Here is a 15,488-nt window from a genome sequence, read left to right on the forward strand (position 1 = left end):
CACACAAACACAAACACGGAAAGAAAGGGGCCTGTGAAGATTCAACACGATGTGGCAGAAGAAGTAATTTGCCAAACCGAACACTAAACGCATCACATGAATTCCTTGGGCATTCTCGAAGAAATCGCGTGTTGCCGATGTACGTTGAACCTTTTAAACACTGGAAGCCTTGGTACACTCGAATACGTTGTCACGGACGAAATCTCTGGCAGCCCCGCTGGTCGCAGCACAGCACACAAGAAACTAGGCCGGGAATCAAGCATTCCCGGATCGGAAAGAGCTAATATAGTACTACGTCACCCGTGAAACCTTTGCCACATGATCACGCTCCTGCCATTACCCGCGCCCAGACAGCGGACTCAAAGTCAAAGCATAAAAAAAGCCTCCGGTTCATCGGTCCGACTAGAGAGCCTTCAAGCGCACATGAAGGCACTCTAGGTCCGACGACTGCGTAGCCTGTTCCACGCTTTCAGCTTAGGGAGAGAAAGAAAAGAGAGGAGTATACGAAAATAGCAGCTCCTTCAAGGCCAAAAGTGGTCGCCCTCGCGAAGGCTTATCTTCAGGGTTATCCCAACAATGAACGCAGCTCGAGGATTTGTCCCCTATATCCTCTTGAAAGTTCGACCCAAAGTTAATAGTGCAGTGGATGCTACCCGTGGCCTTGGCCTTCAGGCAGGTGCCGTGCTCTGCCTTATCTCTAGCTTGGAGACTGTAGTCACGTGATCCTACCCGGAGACCCGATTGGCCTAAAACAAGCATAGCGTCTACTCTACTGTCAATACCGAGTGAACAAAACAGTTCCATACTTCCTAAGAAACTGACCAACCCAAAAGTGACCCCCAAGAGGGCATCCAAGCACACGCTGGTCGGGGCGCGTGGCAAGCGTGGCGGTGCACTGATACACCCAGAGGTTTTTAAGGGAGAGGAGGATGCTCATTGTCGGTGCACAAATACACTGGCTGGGCAACTGAGGGTGCATCTTTCAGGAAAGGGGTGCATGTGATGCTGATACACCCGACTACACCCGTTTTTTCTTAGAGTGCGGCTGACTAACTTCCGGCTGTATAAACATACACACAACACAATTACAATTTAACATGATATGCTGGTACATGATATGATGGTCAAAGACGGCTAGAAGGCTTCCTTCAGAGCCAAAGAAATGGGTTCACCAACGCTCCCCTTCCTACCAATGATCGACACAGCTTTTTGAGTGATGCCACTCGTTCGTTTCTAAAGTCTCCAAAATATTGCAATGGCAATGCTGACAAATGTCAAACTATACTTCGTTTAGTAGACGCTACCAGATGAAGGAACTAATCAGACAGCGACAAAAGCGCACCATCACGGTGCTTGTAATGTTTCTCTGTATGTTCTATCATCGCTGAACCAATCACAAACATAAAATCCCAGTTATTTGCGCTTTTAACGCTGCTTGATTGGTCCCATTAAGTTTTAGCGTCGGCTGCGCCTGGACTTGAGGTGAAACGAAGCATAACATATCGTTCCTTACTTCAGTTCATTCAAACATTTCTGCCATAACCCCCTTGAACCAGACTGAGTCAACGATACCCCTATGCTTGTTGGTAATTCAGCTATCATGGGAAATATGTGTAGGATGTGCCCACTATCGTAGGACAATCTCGTTGAGCGCAATCGTTGTTTCGGTAAAAATGCCAGGGCCGAACAAACCTACTCGTACTTTGATGGCCGGCAACTTTGTAACCGGCTCTCACACCGGGCTCGCAGTTCTTCCGGCCACCACAGAGTGACGCTTGTGCCACCCACGGTCATACAGCCCTTTTACTTCATTTCAATCAGTCACAACCGTACATTCATTACTGAACTATCGCTTCCGCGGCCACACTCCCTCTCATCTGACAAGACTACTTTAAATGCTACCGAATCTCCATCTTCAATACACGTTTTCAAGTACGGCCTCTGGGCATCGCAATCTTACTCTTGGTGTGTTATCACTTCTGATATTTAAGCTGGATGGATGGATGGATGGATAATAACGGCTGTACGATTTATAACGGGCGGTAGCTTGCGCCACCTAGCCTAGGTGATGCAGGCTACCCAAAGCGGACACGCACTTTGATAAGGCATGCCCAGGCTTGCCAGAATAGTACGGGACCAAAGCGGTTTCTACCCAAAGCGGCCAGGCAAGTTCTTCAAACATGTGGTCTTGCAAACGGGTGTACGCGAGAAGAAAGACTGCGTAAAGCTCACCGGTCGAAGCGAACGTGCTGTGACAGAACAGGACCGGGATGAACATGCAGACAATGGACACCAGACCCATCATCATGTCCCAGGTGTAGTTCGAGAGCCAATAGAGCAGCGGCGACACCCCTGAGATGAGTTGCATCTTCTTGGAGTTGCTCACTCGGTCGTCGATTGGGAACAGTACGAAGGCCGCCACGTTCACCGACATCGCGAGTGGCAGAAGGACCAGAAGAATTGTCCTTCCGGACAGCAGCGCCGCCAGTTCCGTGGTGACGTTTATGCTAGACAAACGCCGGGAAGTGATGATCGTGTAGCCGTGCCTAAGAGGCTTCTGGACAGACAGAAGGGACGCTTTGGAATCTCCCGACACCAGACGGAGCAGTGCTGTAGACACTGCGGTGAGGGACACCGACTGCGTGTGGTACACGTCCCCATCGTACCAGGCCACAGCCTTGCCTTTCGACTCGTCGGTCTGGCCGGAAGAAAACTGGGCACCGATCAAGTAGCGATCATCTTGAGTCCGTTTGGTCTTCAGCTCTTCCAGAAAGCTGGACAAGTTTGAGAATTCCTTGAGATTGTGTCCTTCCGGTTTTACATAGAGCCGGAATGCCCCCGCGGCCGCTGTGGACTTTTTGTCGTGCTCCAAGAATACGTCGCCTTCCGGATGAACAAAGTGAAGGTTGTGGGGCAGAGCATCAGCCGCCAGGTTAACCTCTAGTTGACGTCTCGACGACTCCTCCGTTTTGCACAGGACCAAGAGCAACACTGTGGGGACGATCCAGCAGGTAACCGGTAGTGCCATGTACTGCAGCATGTAGCTTCGCCGCTTCTGAAGCAGTGCCAGAAAGATCTGGCGGTTGTTAGGCTTCCCGGTTCTCAAGTCGCACATTGCTTTCACGTGGGCTTCGATCTGAACCGATGACTCGTACTGTTCTTCCATTATGTGACTAATACCGGTGATTTTCTCCGTGGCGATGACCAGGTTGTCTTCGGATTGATCGATGAGTTCAGCAGCTGCGGTCTGCTTCATTTCCCGTTGCCGTTTGATTGACCTGGACATGGCTGCCGATTTTCCGGCCTCAACGGCGCCGGTATCCACCTCAAGGACGACGCGCATGAAGATGTCTTCCATGGTGATCACGCTCACCCTGAAGGAGGCGATGCCCAGTTTCTGTCCGTTGAGTTCGAATTCCCTGAGCACAGTCGCAATGGGAGCGTACCCGGTACGTTCGCCGAGACCCAAGATGATAAAGTCCTTTTAACCGGGAAGAAAAAAGTGCGCCAGGGTTAGGATGCTACAACAAGTGAGGTACTGTTGAGATTCACGAAACTCCAATGTTATTTAATCCTATTCAACTGCCAACGATAATGCCGGCGCATAACTGGCATTGAAGGCTCAAGAAGATTCCGAGCTCCTGCCGCCATTAAAGTACTGTCATTACAGCGATTACCTGATCCAAAACCAGAGCGATATTTTCAGTTTTGGAGCCTGTATCAATTATTCATCATACCACGTAACTGAGTCAACTTAAATTGTTACTTGTGCTGTACAAGTGAGATCTTGAATTAACGTCGTTTCCAGTCTCTTTCAAAGCTGAGCAAGAAGCCAATGGTCGGATACTTCCCTTGGCTTTGAAGCACTAACTGTGATAGGGTTATAACTTATAATGTCAAAATAAATCTCCGGTAGTATTCTTTTTATTAGGAACGTTGAATTACAAGGAAACATTTTTTTAAATGCCGGCACAAAACGCAAATGTCATGAAAAGTTCCCGAAAACCAATTATAGCATTATTTCCTCTGCAAGACACATTTTGATTTAGGGCCGAAACTAATATCCATATTGAGGTCGACGTATAAAAAGAAAAGTTCATTTTAAATAATTTTAGGAGGGAATTTGGTGTACCTCCAACGTATACTCTAAAGTTTTTTGCACTACGTGTAACGCAGATCAATATGCAATTCTGCATTTCGCGGCTCGATTTCGGTCTACACATGCGGATGTTAGTGCAAATTCTAAAACGTCAACATTTAAATAATTATATAAACCTAAAATAAGTATGTACTGAAGCGTAAGTTCCACATCCCATCGTAAATAAAATATTGTAGGAAGTGAAAAAATTCATAGACGTGCGAAACCTTCACGACACACGCGCAAGTACTCAAACGCGCGCACACATGCACGTGATTCGGATTATGGTGATTACTCAGCGGTCCTCGCACGTCTGCATAAAAAGAGTTATGAAACCGAGAACAGTTTCCTCGAGGCTAGCCTCTTCTTCGGGACTTTTAGGTGCATGGGTAACATATATTTGTGTTCTTCTAATTGCAGTCAAAACATTCCCGGTTCCTTCTTGTGACCATGAAATGAACGGCGAGACGCTGCACACTCAGTTACACCGCCGTGTTGAAATTCAGCAATTTAGAAAGGGATGATTATGTGACACTCTGCCGTCGGGTGATACCATGACGCCACGTGCGTGAAACTAAATTCCCGCTAAATTTAGCGGAGAAAACTTATCTCTAGATTTAGAAAAATATTTCCTCACAAAATTTAGCGGAGATCATTTTCCGGCGCAAAAATTGAATGGGTCTTGCGATTAACGCCACGTGATACCGTAGCGTCCTAATGTCATGACACTGATTCAGCGCTAAATTGGGCGAAGAAAGTTTCCCGCTAAATTTAGCGGGCACCTGCGTACCCAAACATGTTGCTAAAACACTCTTTATGTGTCTTTTGTGAGTGCACTCTTGCAGGTCTGCATCTGTGCGGGCTTATACAGTAGTCGAGCAACTGTTTACTGCATGATAGCATGCGCGGGGATCTGCTGCGAAACTTCGCCAATAAGGGCTTTTGCCGTAAGAGAGTTCTAATAAGGCCCCTCGACAGACCTCAGATACAGGTTCGGCAGTCCCGTACCGTGTGGCTTTGAAGAACGTAGGCATCGGGGACCTTCTGCTTCACGGTGGACATCAGGAGCTTCGCCTGGAACTTGGGACCCTTCTGGATGCGGACGTTGTAGCCGGACCCGTAGCGCCGGCGGATGAAAGCCAGCGTGCCGTAACACTTCTGACCTCCGTAGCCCAAGATGGCGACCCTGTCGCTAAGGGCCTCCACCTCGTCCACGTCCGTGGTACTTATGATGATGCACGTGTCCTTCTTGATGCGGATCAGCTCCTCCCAGACGGTGACGCGGGACACTGCGTCCATGCCGACGGCTGGTTCATCTAAAAGCAAGACCCTGCGGGAAGAAAAAAGTATAGCAAGCGGGTTCTAGTGAGTTGCCCATACATATACGCTCAAGCTACAAGCGGAGTGCGTTGCCTCGAACAAAGCTTACACTTTATAGACTACAGCGCTTCCACGTCATCTAGGCTGTAAGCGTGGGATCTATAACCTTGCAGCTTAAAACCTTGGTCGCACTGCCAGTACATCGCACAAAAGCCAGTCTGTAGAAGCTGCCCGAGGCGTGATCTGTTTCTTGAATGACGATTCCGTCACATTGGTCATACAAAATCTGACTTTAGGCGTATTCGAAACAGACACGTACGTAGCAAACCTACTCCAAAGGTGTTTGAGGCGTGTCCGCAGATGTTTCTGTTAATGTGTCTGCAGAGAAACTACGTGAGCCTTACATAATGTGCGAGCAGTGCGGCTGCGCGGCTTTAGCAAAGGAGCAAATTTATTACCGCAGTACAACACAGCGGACATCTATTTCTTCACTCAGACTGCTAGCATCGTCGGTCGCTGTAGCAGCAGAAATGCACCCCCCCCCCCCCAAAAAAAAAAAAAAAAAAAAAAGAAGGAGAAGGCCATTAGAAAAAAGCCAAAACCTATCAAGCCTCCTAATTCATTGCACCGCACAGATGCTCCCCTTTGTTAACAGAATGCTGGGACATCCGGCCCCAGAAGAAACCATTTCATAATGCCCGTCACTTAAGTCATCCGGCGTACAACTCTGCCTCAAGATTCTGCTTGACGACGGCTCCTTGCCCGCCTTCAAATGGCGGATCACCCATTCTACACTAAGCGAGATTCAACTTTCCAAAAGTGGGTTTCAACTGGAGCTTCGTAGTGCAAGGTACATTCTGAACTCTTTAACCAGAGTGGGGGTGGTCTTAACACAAATGGGCTGCACAATTCCGCCATGAGAGGCCAATAAAACTTTATTAAGCAAACAGAGAAGTTAACTAAGAAACAATCAAACCCAACGATCGACCCAACACGAAAAGCACTAAAAGAAAGAGTATGGACAACTTTGTTTTCCTTCCACGTTTGGTTAGAAAGAAAGAAAATGGCGCACTAGTTCACTCTCACGTTCACGTTCACTATTAATGAATTTCACTTTCGAACAGTTCGCGGGAAAATACGTTATATTAGAATAGAATATTTACAGCACAAAACTACGTTATTGCGACGTGTGAAAACTATTAAAACAAATAATGTTGCACTATTTGTTTTTCTGTGATTCGAACCGGGGCGTTATATGTACTTACTTCGGGCAGGTGACCATCGCAATGGCGAGGTCAAGCTGTCTCTTCTGCACCTTCGTCAGCCACAAAGACGTGATACCGGACACGTCCGAGAGCTTGAACAGGCCCTCCACCTCCACGATCCTGGTGCGCAGGGCGTCGTTGGAGAGTCCGCCGATGTAACCGAAGAACCGCAAATGCTCCTGGACTGTGAGGTCGGCAAAGAGCACGTCCGTCTGCTTCACCATGCAGAGCTCCGAGCGGGCCCTGGCCGTTTGCACGTGCATGTCGTATCCGTTCACGATGACTTGTCCGCCACTCGGAACCAGGTTACCAGACATGATGTTCAACAGCGTCGTCTTGCCGGATCCGTTGGGCCCAAGGATCGTCATGATCTCGCCTGTGAAGGCTTTGAAGTTGGTGTCGTGCAGCACCGACCTCTGACTGCGGTCGGCGTCGAGCCTGAAGAAAGCAAGGGTTTAAGTTACGCATGGGCGCCATACAATACACGCGAGTTAGTGAAAGTCAATTGATAAGTAAAAAAAAAAATGTGAGCGTGTGTGTGTGTGTGTGTGAGTGAGGGGGGGGGGGGGGGGGGTTATGCGTGAAAACAACGACGAGCGCACTCGCCCAGCGAAGGATTAATTATCCATTTCAACCCACCGGGGATGTTCGGACGTGTAACGGAACGATCGTTTAGTTAGACGCAGCGCTCTTTAAAATAAATTGCCGTCTTATCGCTAACAGAATTAAAACCTGGCAGCTCCGTAGACCCAACAATTTGCCTCGAAGCCATTATTTTATTTGCACTGTCTTTGTTTTTTTAGTTTGAACGGGGCCCTAGGAGATTACAAACCACCAACTTGACTTCCACTGACGGGATCAGTTTAAAAACTTTTAAAGACGCAAAGTCGACTGGTAACCACTCTAGCTCAAGAATATATATTTTTTGATTTCATTTATCCATTTATTTTTTAACAAAAAAAAATCTTTTATTTTGGCATCAGTATCAGTACGCCGTACCGCCGTGCGACAGTACCATACAGCATGCAGGGGCACCATCATACTAAAAAGCGAATCCCATGGACAGTAAACAGAAACTTTTTTTTAAAAAGCCGTTGGCGAAGATCCTAAAAGAAGACAGTATCCCAGCAGTTAATCTAAAGGCGCAAGTAGCTAATAAAATAGCCGTGTACGGTAAAATATTATACTCTGGGATGAGAATTCTTCTGCCAAGAACACGCACGCTACATGCATGAGGGGAATCTATACACGTCGCCACCATACTCGCTAGATCGACCGTCTTTGTTTTCCTCTAAGCGTGTCACACTGTATAGATCTACTTCGGTGCTACGAACCTATTCACGAACACGGCTCCCTCGGCGTCTGTCTTGTACGGCTCAAAGTGCACTCCATCCGGAATTTTGGGCGGAATGAACGTAAAGGCTCCCTGCCGTCCTGGGAACCAGTATCGTAAGGTAAACGGGTACCAGGGCGCCAGGGGTACCCCGACAACCCAGGGGAGCACGTTGCCGAAGTACCAAATTAGAAGGTAGACAAAGGCGATCCGTGCGAGCATCACCATCCAGATGTCGAGCATGGTCACGTTGTCCAGCTCCAGAACGGGGGTCGCCACGGAGCTCAAGGAGTAGTGTTCGCCTGGCAGAAGCGTGGGAAGCAAAAGAAGCGGCTATCACATTGGTTCACGAAGGTTAAACTGACTTTATCTGACGAAAGAGCTGCGTGATGTAATTATACTTTCAGGTTTTGTTAATTACTTTCGGCCGTCCCGTACTTGCTAAGTTGAAATGAGAGTTCAGTGTGGGACTATGAAGACTGTCAGAAAAATCTGCGTCTGTACATAGAAGGCTAAAGATTTCACCGACTGTGCATTTAGGTGGTGCATTTTACCTGGAGCAAGTTCAACCTCCCTTTTTGTGAAAAAATTAGACCACCGACGGTGGAGCGTTATGCTGTTCGCAGACGAGCGAGGTATAGCGATAGTTTGCAACTTGTGGCGTTTTGCAGCTCTCGGATCCAGTATAAATATTTGGTCAGTAAACACTAATTCAATCACCGTAATTTACTTTATGGATACTTCGTAACTGGAATATTCTTTCTTTTTAAGAGAAAGCAGCAGCTCACTCTTATCTCAGGTGCCGTATATGAGCCAACCTTTAAAAGTATCACTTCAGGAGACAATTAGGCAATCAAAAAGTGCAGGAAATTGTACCTATATCTCTCGAGTAAATTGTAACTTACGTCCGGAAATAAACAGAGTTTCTATTCCACTTACAATATCGAGTGTTACGTGACATTAGTATATACAGTCGAAGCTCGTTAATTCAAACTCGAGGGGAAATGAAAATTTGTTTAAATAAAGCAATGTTTGAATTACAGGGAGTTTCCTCCCATAGAGACGCATAGGGCGGGACCTGCATGTTAGTTTTAATTATCCACAAGTTTGAATTAATGAGAGTCTACTGTATTTGAACAATGATCCCATTGTTTATAAACAATGTCCGCGTGTCAAAATCTGCCAGGGAACTCTGCATAGGGAGTTATTACAATACACGGAAGGGTGAGATACTTAGCAGCGGAGATAACGTGCTGACTGGAAGATCAAACATGCGCTGCTACAATGAACGTGATATTTTACATGTTTGTAAGCAGAAAATACCGCATTTTCAGGAACAGCCTTTTTATTTGAACCTTTTAAATTCGTTAGGTTAATAAGGTAGATATTACCAACTATCCTAGTGAACAAAAACGAGCGTTCAATATGCAGAAATACAACGGACGATTCTTACCGACCAAGTTGGCGCAGCCCATGATCCTGAAGCACCAATGCAGCCCCATGCACGGAAGTACAGAGGTAATCAGCTTGGTCGGGCGACCCAGTAGGATGTAGTGCGCCGACCGACCCTTGAGCAGATCCTCGAGCGTGTACCAAGGCACGAGAAAGGCCGACAGCCAGTACAACAACGCGAACACCACAGCAGCGCTAGGATCCGAGAAGAAGAGAGAGACCAGCATCGCGTTCGTGATATACTGCCCGCAGAAGATGAGGAAGCAGATGGCCGGTACCAGGACGTTGATGTCACTCAGAAAGCTCTGCGTCTCCTGGCCCTTATGGTTCTTAATCGCTAGCATGTAGACGATGACGGAGACACAGCTGAGCACGCCGGTCACCATGGCCGCCAGAAAGTGCCCCAGCCAGTAGACACCGTTTTTTAGCCCCACCAGACGGAGCTTCTCGCGCATCCCGTTCTGCGTCTCGTCCACTAGTCTTCCCACCAGGATGCAGAAGGGTACGGCAAACCCCATGCCGATCCGCAGAGGCATCAGGCCTCTCCTGCTTGGTGCGTCCAGAGGGTACGGTCCCTCAGGGATCCTCCTGGTTGCGATGCTGTACGCGCGCTCAGAGGAGCCCTTCAGCCTTCGTACGTTGTCTAGATGGGCTCGCGCTAGTGCGAGCTGGCAGTAGGCTATCGAAGACCGCTGAGTCATGCTGTCCGGAAGGGGCTTAAAGACCCCGTAGCCCTTGTGTCGCCGCGAGAGGTAGGCGGGGTCTTCGTAGAAGCCGACGTTAAAGGTGAGGTCGTCTGGGCGGCGGTTGGAGGCGTTGAAAAACCGGACCGTGACGACGTTTTGCTGGGGTCCTCGTTTGGGAACGGTGGAAATGTTTCGGAAATGAATGAGCAGGTCTGGGACGTTCGCGAAACCTCGCAGCGTTGTGCTGGTGGAGGCGAAGGCGGTTTTGATCAGGACTTCGGCTGCGCCACCTACCGGGGTGTATAGCACCTGAGAGAGAGAGAGGCAGAGCCACTTTATGAAATCCGCAGTGTTTTACATACCGCTATACACTATTCCTATAGCGCTTCAGACTCTGGCGAATAATATCGGGCGCATGCACGTCGTATGATATCCCACAGGAAAGAGCTATACTCTGTTTATCTTTAAAGGGGTGCGGAAACATAAATTGAAATATTCAAATTTCGCTCGGAAATGAGTCAAGCATGACGGATAATAACCGTAAATCATAATCGCGCGTTTGTATTTTGAACGATTGGCTATATTTTTCGTTCCAAACGGTGCACTCGAGCAAGCACTCGAAGAGAAGCGAGCGGAGAGCGCGATGCGTCATGGGATGTCCGGCGCAAACAAAAACAGAAAGAAAAGATTTCCCGCGTTCGTGGAGTAGCAAGGCAAGCGTGGTTATGAGCTTTGCCCTTGGTGGCGGTGTCAGCGTTGTGGTGGTGTCAATAGCGTCAGCGCGTTACAACCGAGCCGCTCGAAGTATCCGTGGGGTGACGAGCGTGTGGCTGGCCCAAGGAGCACGTAGCTTCCACAACACTGTCAGCTTAGGGCTGAACGGGGTGGGGAAAGCAACTTTTGTTCGAGTTTGGAGCGACGGGCTAATCTTCTAGGGGGACAATGGCTGTTTCCGGTTGCACGAACGAGGCTCCGAGAAAGAAGGGAGTTCTTCCTTTCCGTCTTCTTGGACCGTTTGGTACAATGCGCGATTTGTGAGTTCAGGAGGAAAGCTAAGAAGGAAAACGTTGAAATGCCAAAGAGCGGCGCTGCTCCGAAGGAAACTGCTACGTCACGACTACGTAGCAGTCTCCACAACGTTGCTAGACTACCTCCCAAATAGGCTCCGCATGCATCCACCAGGTGCACATTGAAAGATCGTTTATTTACTTTAAAATTAGTTTTCTTGTGCTTTTCAACGGAAGACTGGTGTTTTTGAGGTTAGGGTGCAACATGCAACACATTAAAGCTAGAAAATGAGCGCTGAAATTTCGTTTCCCTACCCCTTTAAGGAGCAAATCAAGCAGCACCAAAATGGTGTAAGGTCGCGGCACTGGTCATCTTTTTTGCGTTTGCTATTACAGACTAAATTAAATACTCTATAGCAGGGGTGGCCAAGCTGCGGCTCGCGAGCCGCATGCGGCTCTTCGCGTATTAAAGTGCGGCTCGCGGCTCTCTCCCCTCTCCCCCTTCCCCCTTGCACTTCCCCAGAACGAGAAATGGACCGCGTTTTAACTCGAAGGACAGGTTGCGGTTTGGTTGTATTATGCTTCTCCTACCTCACGTCGAGTTGGACTGCTTTTGACACGGATAGATTGAAAGTAGTTAGAGTTTCGATTGTTGCTCTGGACTAAAGTTTGTCCCCCTCTGCGGCTCTTGGAAGTTGCGTGGTTTGGTTTGCGGCTCTTAGGCCGGGTCAGCCCGGCCACCCCTGCTCTATAGCATCCATCCACCCATCCGATCGCCCCTGCTCAAGACATTTCAGAAAGGTATATAAAACAAATTCGGGAGACGGGATATCCCCCTTCTTCACTATCGTCACCCCCTCCCCATCTCCATCTCTCTCTATCTCCTGAATATTCTCTACGACACTTCCTGCCCCCCCCCCCTTTTTTTTTTTTTGCGTGCGTTTTGATTGTAATTTTTTTTTTTTCGTCCCCAGGTTACATTATTTCTCTTTCCCCACTACCCACAACGCATCTCGGTGACTCCGGTAGCGCTGTTGACCATGTCACTTTGTCGTCACCGATAGCCTCCACAAACGACGAGTCTAGCGACGGGAAAGTTCGGCACTCGCCTAGTGTCAACCTAGACAGCATTAGGGAGTTTTCGTAAACCGCGTTTCCCCCTCCGCTAAGCCCTCCGCAACGAAGCAGCCGCTACTGCGCCGGCGCGCCGATGGCCTTGACTGTAGAGTTCCGGCAGGCGTAGCTGGTTGCGGAGAGCCGTTGCGGGACAGCGGAAACGATCTACGAAAACTCCTTAAAGGGGCCCTGCAATCATATTTAAGCCTCTACCTTTTTTGCGGTTTCCACGTCTCTTGGGGTTCGGGCAAGCCAGCGGGCACGGAGAGAGTAACTGACTATCAGTGCGTCATATTTTAACCGGACGACGCGGAAACCTCCTCCACCGACGAGGGCGACCCGCGGTACCGAAAGCGCGCAAAATGTGACGTCTTTGGTCCTGGGCTTACTACTGGTCAGAGCCGCTAAAGGCTTCTTTTTTGGTCGAAATACCAAATATAAGTGGCGCGAACCTTTTCAATTGTTTATAAAAGTTGTTTTCGTTCAGTATTTTAGTTAAAAAAAGAAACGAATGCAGTTCATAAAGTACGGAAACAAGAAATGACCCGGTGACATACCCCCACCAAGCGGTGGAAAAGGCGGCGCATACTAGAAAGGAGTAGTGGGATCAGGCGCCGACACGGAAAAGTCCCGGATGTACGCGGCGGCGCTGCGGTCGTATTTGCAGCAAGATCCGACGGGCTCCGAGCTTTCCGAAGGCTTTCGCCGAGAAGCTCTGTCTTGCGGTCAGGCCATTTCGCGGTATAGCAGCGCAAAGTAGCTCCCATTCTGAACTGCTGATCTTTACCCCGTGTTTGCTGACGTTTGTGGCCGGTGAAGTGTCATGCCGAATTAGTATTTAATCGCGCAGCAAATGCAATGAGAGCCTCTCCGGCTGCCCGCTGCATACAGCCGATCCAGAACACTAGAGTTCCTGTATAGGCTCCCTGTAGCTATACAGGAACTCTACAGAACACGCTTTAATGGCGCCCTCTCGCGCCGTCGACAAGGAGTGCGGCAGCCGTGAGCGCTCGATAAGCTCACTACCCCTCCTTCAGTTCACGGCCACTCTCAAGCAACCAAGGACGTCATGAGGGAGGTTATTTCTTGCTTGTTTTTTGTAATTTTAATTTGCCTATAACTTTTAAAATAATGGGAATTTTGAGGAAAGAAAAGTTTCACAAAGTTACTACGTTCAGTGCGCTCAGGTTCGGTGCAAATTAAAAATTAGTAAAAAAGTAATTGCTAGGGCCCCTTGACACTAACGCGGCGTAGGGATGCAGGGACACGGGGGCCTGACGTCATCAGTGCAGCCGTTCATTCGGCTGGCCCCAAGGTGTCGCTCGAGCGCGCTCCGATGAAGCTCGCTACGACTTTGTGTTTCACAATCTCGCTGGAAGAGACATTTTCAGAAATATGTGGTGCTCTCAGCGTCTGCTTTACGCATTGTGATGTTTAGATGTACGGCACGTGAAATTACCCAAGAATCGAAGAGGAAGTTGACAAGGTGTAAAGTTGGGCGAGTTGGTTGATGGTCATATTGAATGGGTTAAAACAGCGCAAAAAAAGGCGAAGGACCAGTAAAAGGAAACAAAGGAAAATGAAAGAAAGCACTGTGTCTGGGTGTTTCCTTTTACTGGGCCTTCGTCTTTTTTGCGCTGTTTTAACCCATTCAATAGGAAGTTGACGTTAATTTAACAATAATTACTGATTTCAGAACGCAAAGAATGCGCGAACAAAGCAAAACAGAGTATGTGATGACCTTCTTCTCCGTTCGCTTAAGTTTTGCCTGTGTTCTGAGTTCCTAACGATAAGAAAGAATAAATCACGTGACGCTACCAAGTTATACGAAGCGTTCGCACCAACACAAGCCCCCCCCCCCCCCCCCCCCCCCCCCTAGCGTACATCCGAACAGCCCCACAATTCCCCTCGTTGCAAGGTCTCCTGGGATTTTCCAGTAAGGTCTAATTAAGCACCGAAAGATTTCGGATGATCGACATCTCGTCCAGCGCGCCGCCATCGTGGCGAGAGTCCAATCAGCACGCTCCGCGAACTTTGGCCCCAAATTTGTGCTTGACGAGTCGAGCGACTCCGGAAAAAAGAAAAGCGTTTCCTGCGATTTTGGATCAAGTTTACAAGAACTGGAGACGATGATTTTGAAACTTGGCTGAAGCATTGCCACTGAGAGGTGTAGCTTGTTTACTGGCTCTAGCAGAACTTATTGGCGACCAGAGTATGACGAGTGCGCGTTCAGACGTCTCACCATCTGCGGTCCCCGGAAGTCTGCGAGGCTGCGTTCCGGGTAGACCTGGGGTTTGGCGAGGCGCAGGCAGGACACATTGCCGGCACAACCCGGAGGGGCGTCCAGGATGGGACGGTCCTTCTCCACGAAGAGGAAGCACACGACGACAAGAAGGATCTCGGCAGCGGTGATGAAGTAGTGCCGCTTGATCTTCTGCACGTACACGTCTTTCCAGATGATGGCCAAGACTTGCGAGACCACACCCATGGTTCCCTGGGCCACAGCACCGTCTCTAGATTACGGTCCAAGAAAAGAGGACGACCAATCCCACGTCCCGCAGCCCACGAAAAAAAAAAAAATAGACTATGTCTTGAACATGAGGTGCCTATATTTGGTGTGATTTCTCGGCTTCAATTTGTGATGACTCCAGTTGGCATGGGAGTAGAGTAAGATAGAACCCAATTAAAGTTGCCGTTCATCATTCAACGAGAATCTCACCGAATGCCCAAGAAATCAGTTCCATATATACATAATGCTGGTCCCTGGACGCTACATTTGAGTGCGCTGTTCACTGTGCGTGCTCAGGATGAGTTCACATATCTAGAAAGTACCACCCCTTGGAGGGGGGGGGGGGGGGGGGGGGGGGGGGGGGGCTAAGAGGACGGAAATTTAGGCCACATGGAGTATGCAGGAAGCGATAAACTCCCTCCCGGTTTTAACCGGCCTCTAAATCTAGCCGGGAGAAAGTTGAGCTTCGATCTCAATGAACTAATCTTAGGCGGAGCTGGCTCTCTAGAATCGACAACTTAGCTGAAACCAACGTTACTACAACCACTCAGTTGGGAAACGGTTCACCGAGCTAATGGCGATCGCAACGCCGCAATTTTTCTTGCAACGGCCACTCGGGGAACTGCGCGGCTGCTTGCATTGGTTCGGGACTACCCTATTCG

General features: G+C 48.9%; 1 protein-coding gene across 1 annotated transcript in view; it reads right to left on the bottom strand.

Moving 5' to 3' along the window:
* Positions 1–14,805, bottom strand: part of LOC8038744 (retinal-specific phospholipid-transporting ATPase ABCA4-like) — a 38,734-nt gene extending 23,929 nt beyond the window's left edge. The window contains exons 1-6 of the mRNA XM_029979928.4: positions 14,560–14,805; positions 9,510–10,503; positions 8,058–8,358; positions 6,724–7,161; positions 5,147–5,468; positions 2,233–3,481 (exon numbers count right to left, since the gene is read on the bottom strand). Coding sequence (XP_029835788.4) covers positions 2,233–3,481; positions 5,147–5,468; positions 6,724–7,161; positions 8,058–8,358; positions 9,510–10,503; positions 14,560–14,805 — 3,550 coding nt within the window. The remainder of the gene's footprint in view (positions 1–2,232; positions 3,482–5,146; positions 5,469–6,723; positions 7,162–8,057; positions 8,359–9,509; positions 10,504–14,559) is intronic.
* Positions 14,806–15,488: the final 683 nt, after the last annotated feature.

This window comes from Ixodes scapularis, unplaced genomic scaffold (assembly GCF_016920785.2).
Source record: "Ixodes scapularis isolate PalLabHiFi unplaced genomic scaffold, ASM1692078v2 PGA_scaffold11__112_contigs__length_91849675, whole genome shotgun sequence".
Lineage (NCBI taxonomy): Eukaryota > Metazoa > Arthropoda > Arachnida > Ixodida > Ixodidae > Ixodes > Ixodes scapularis.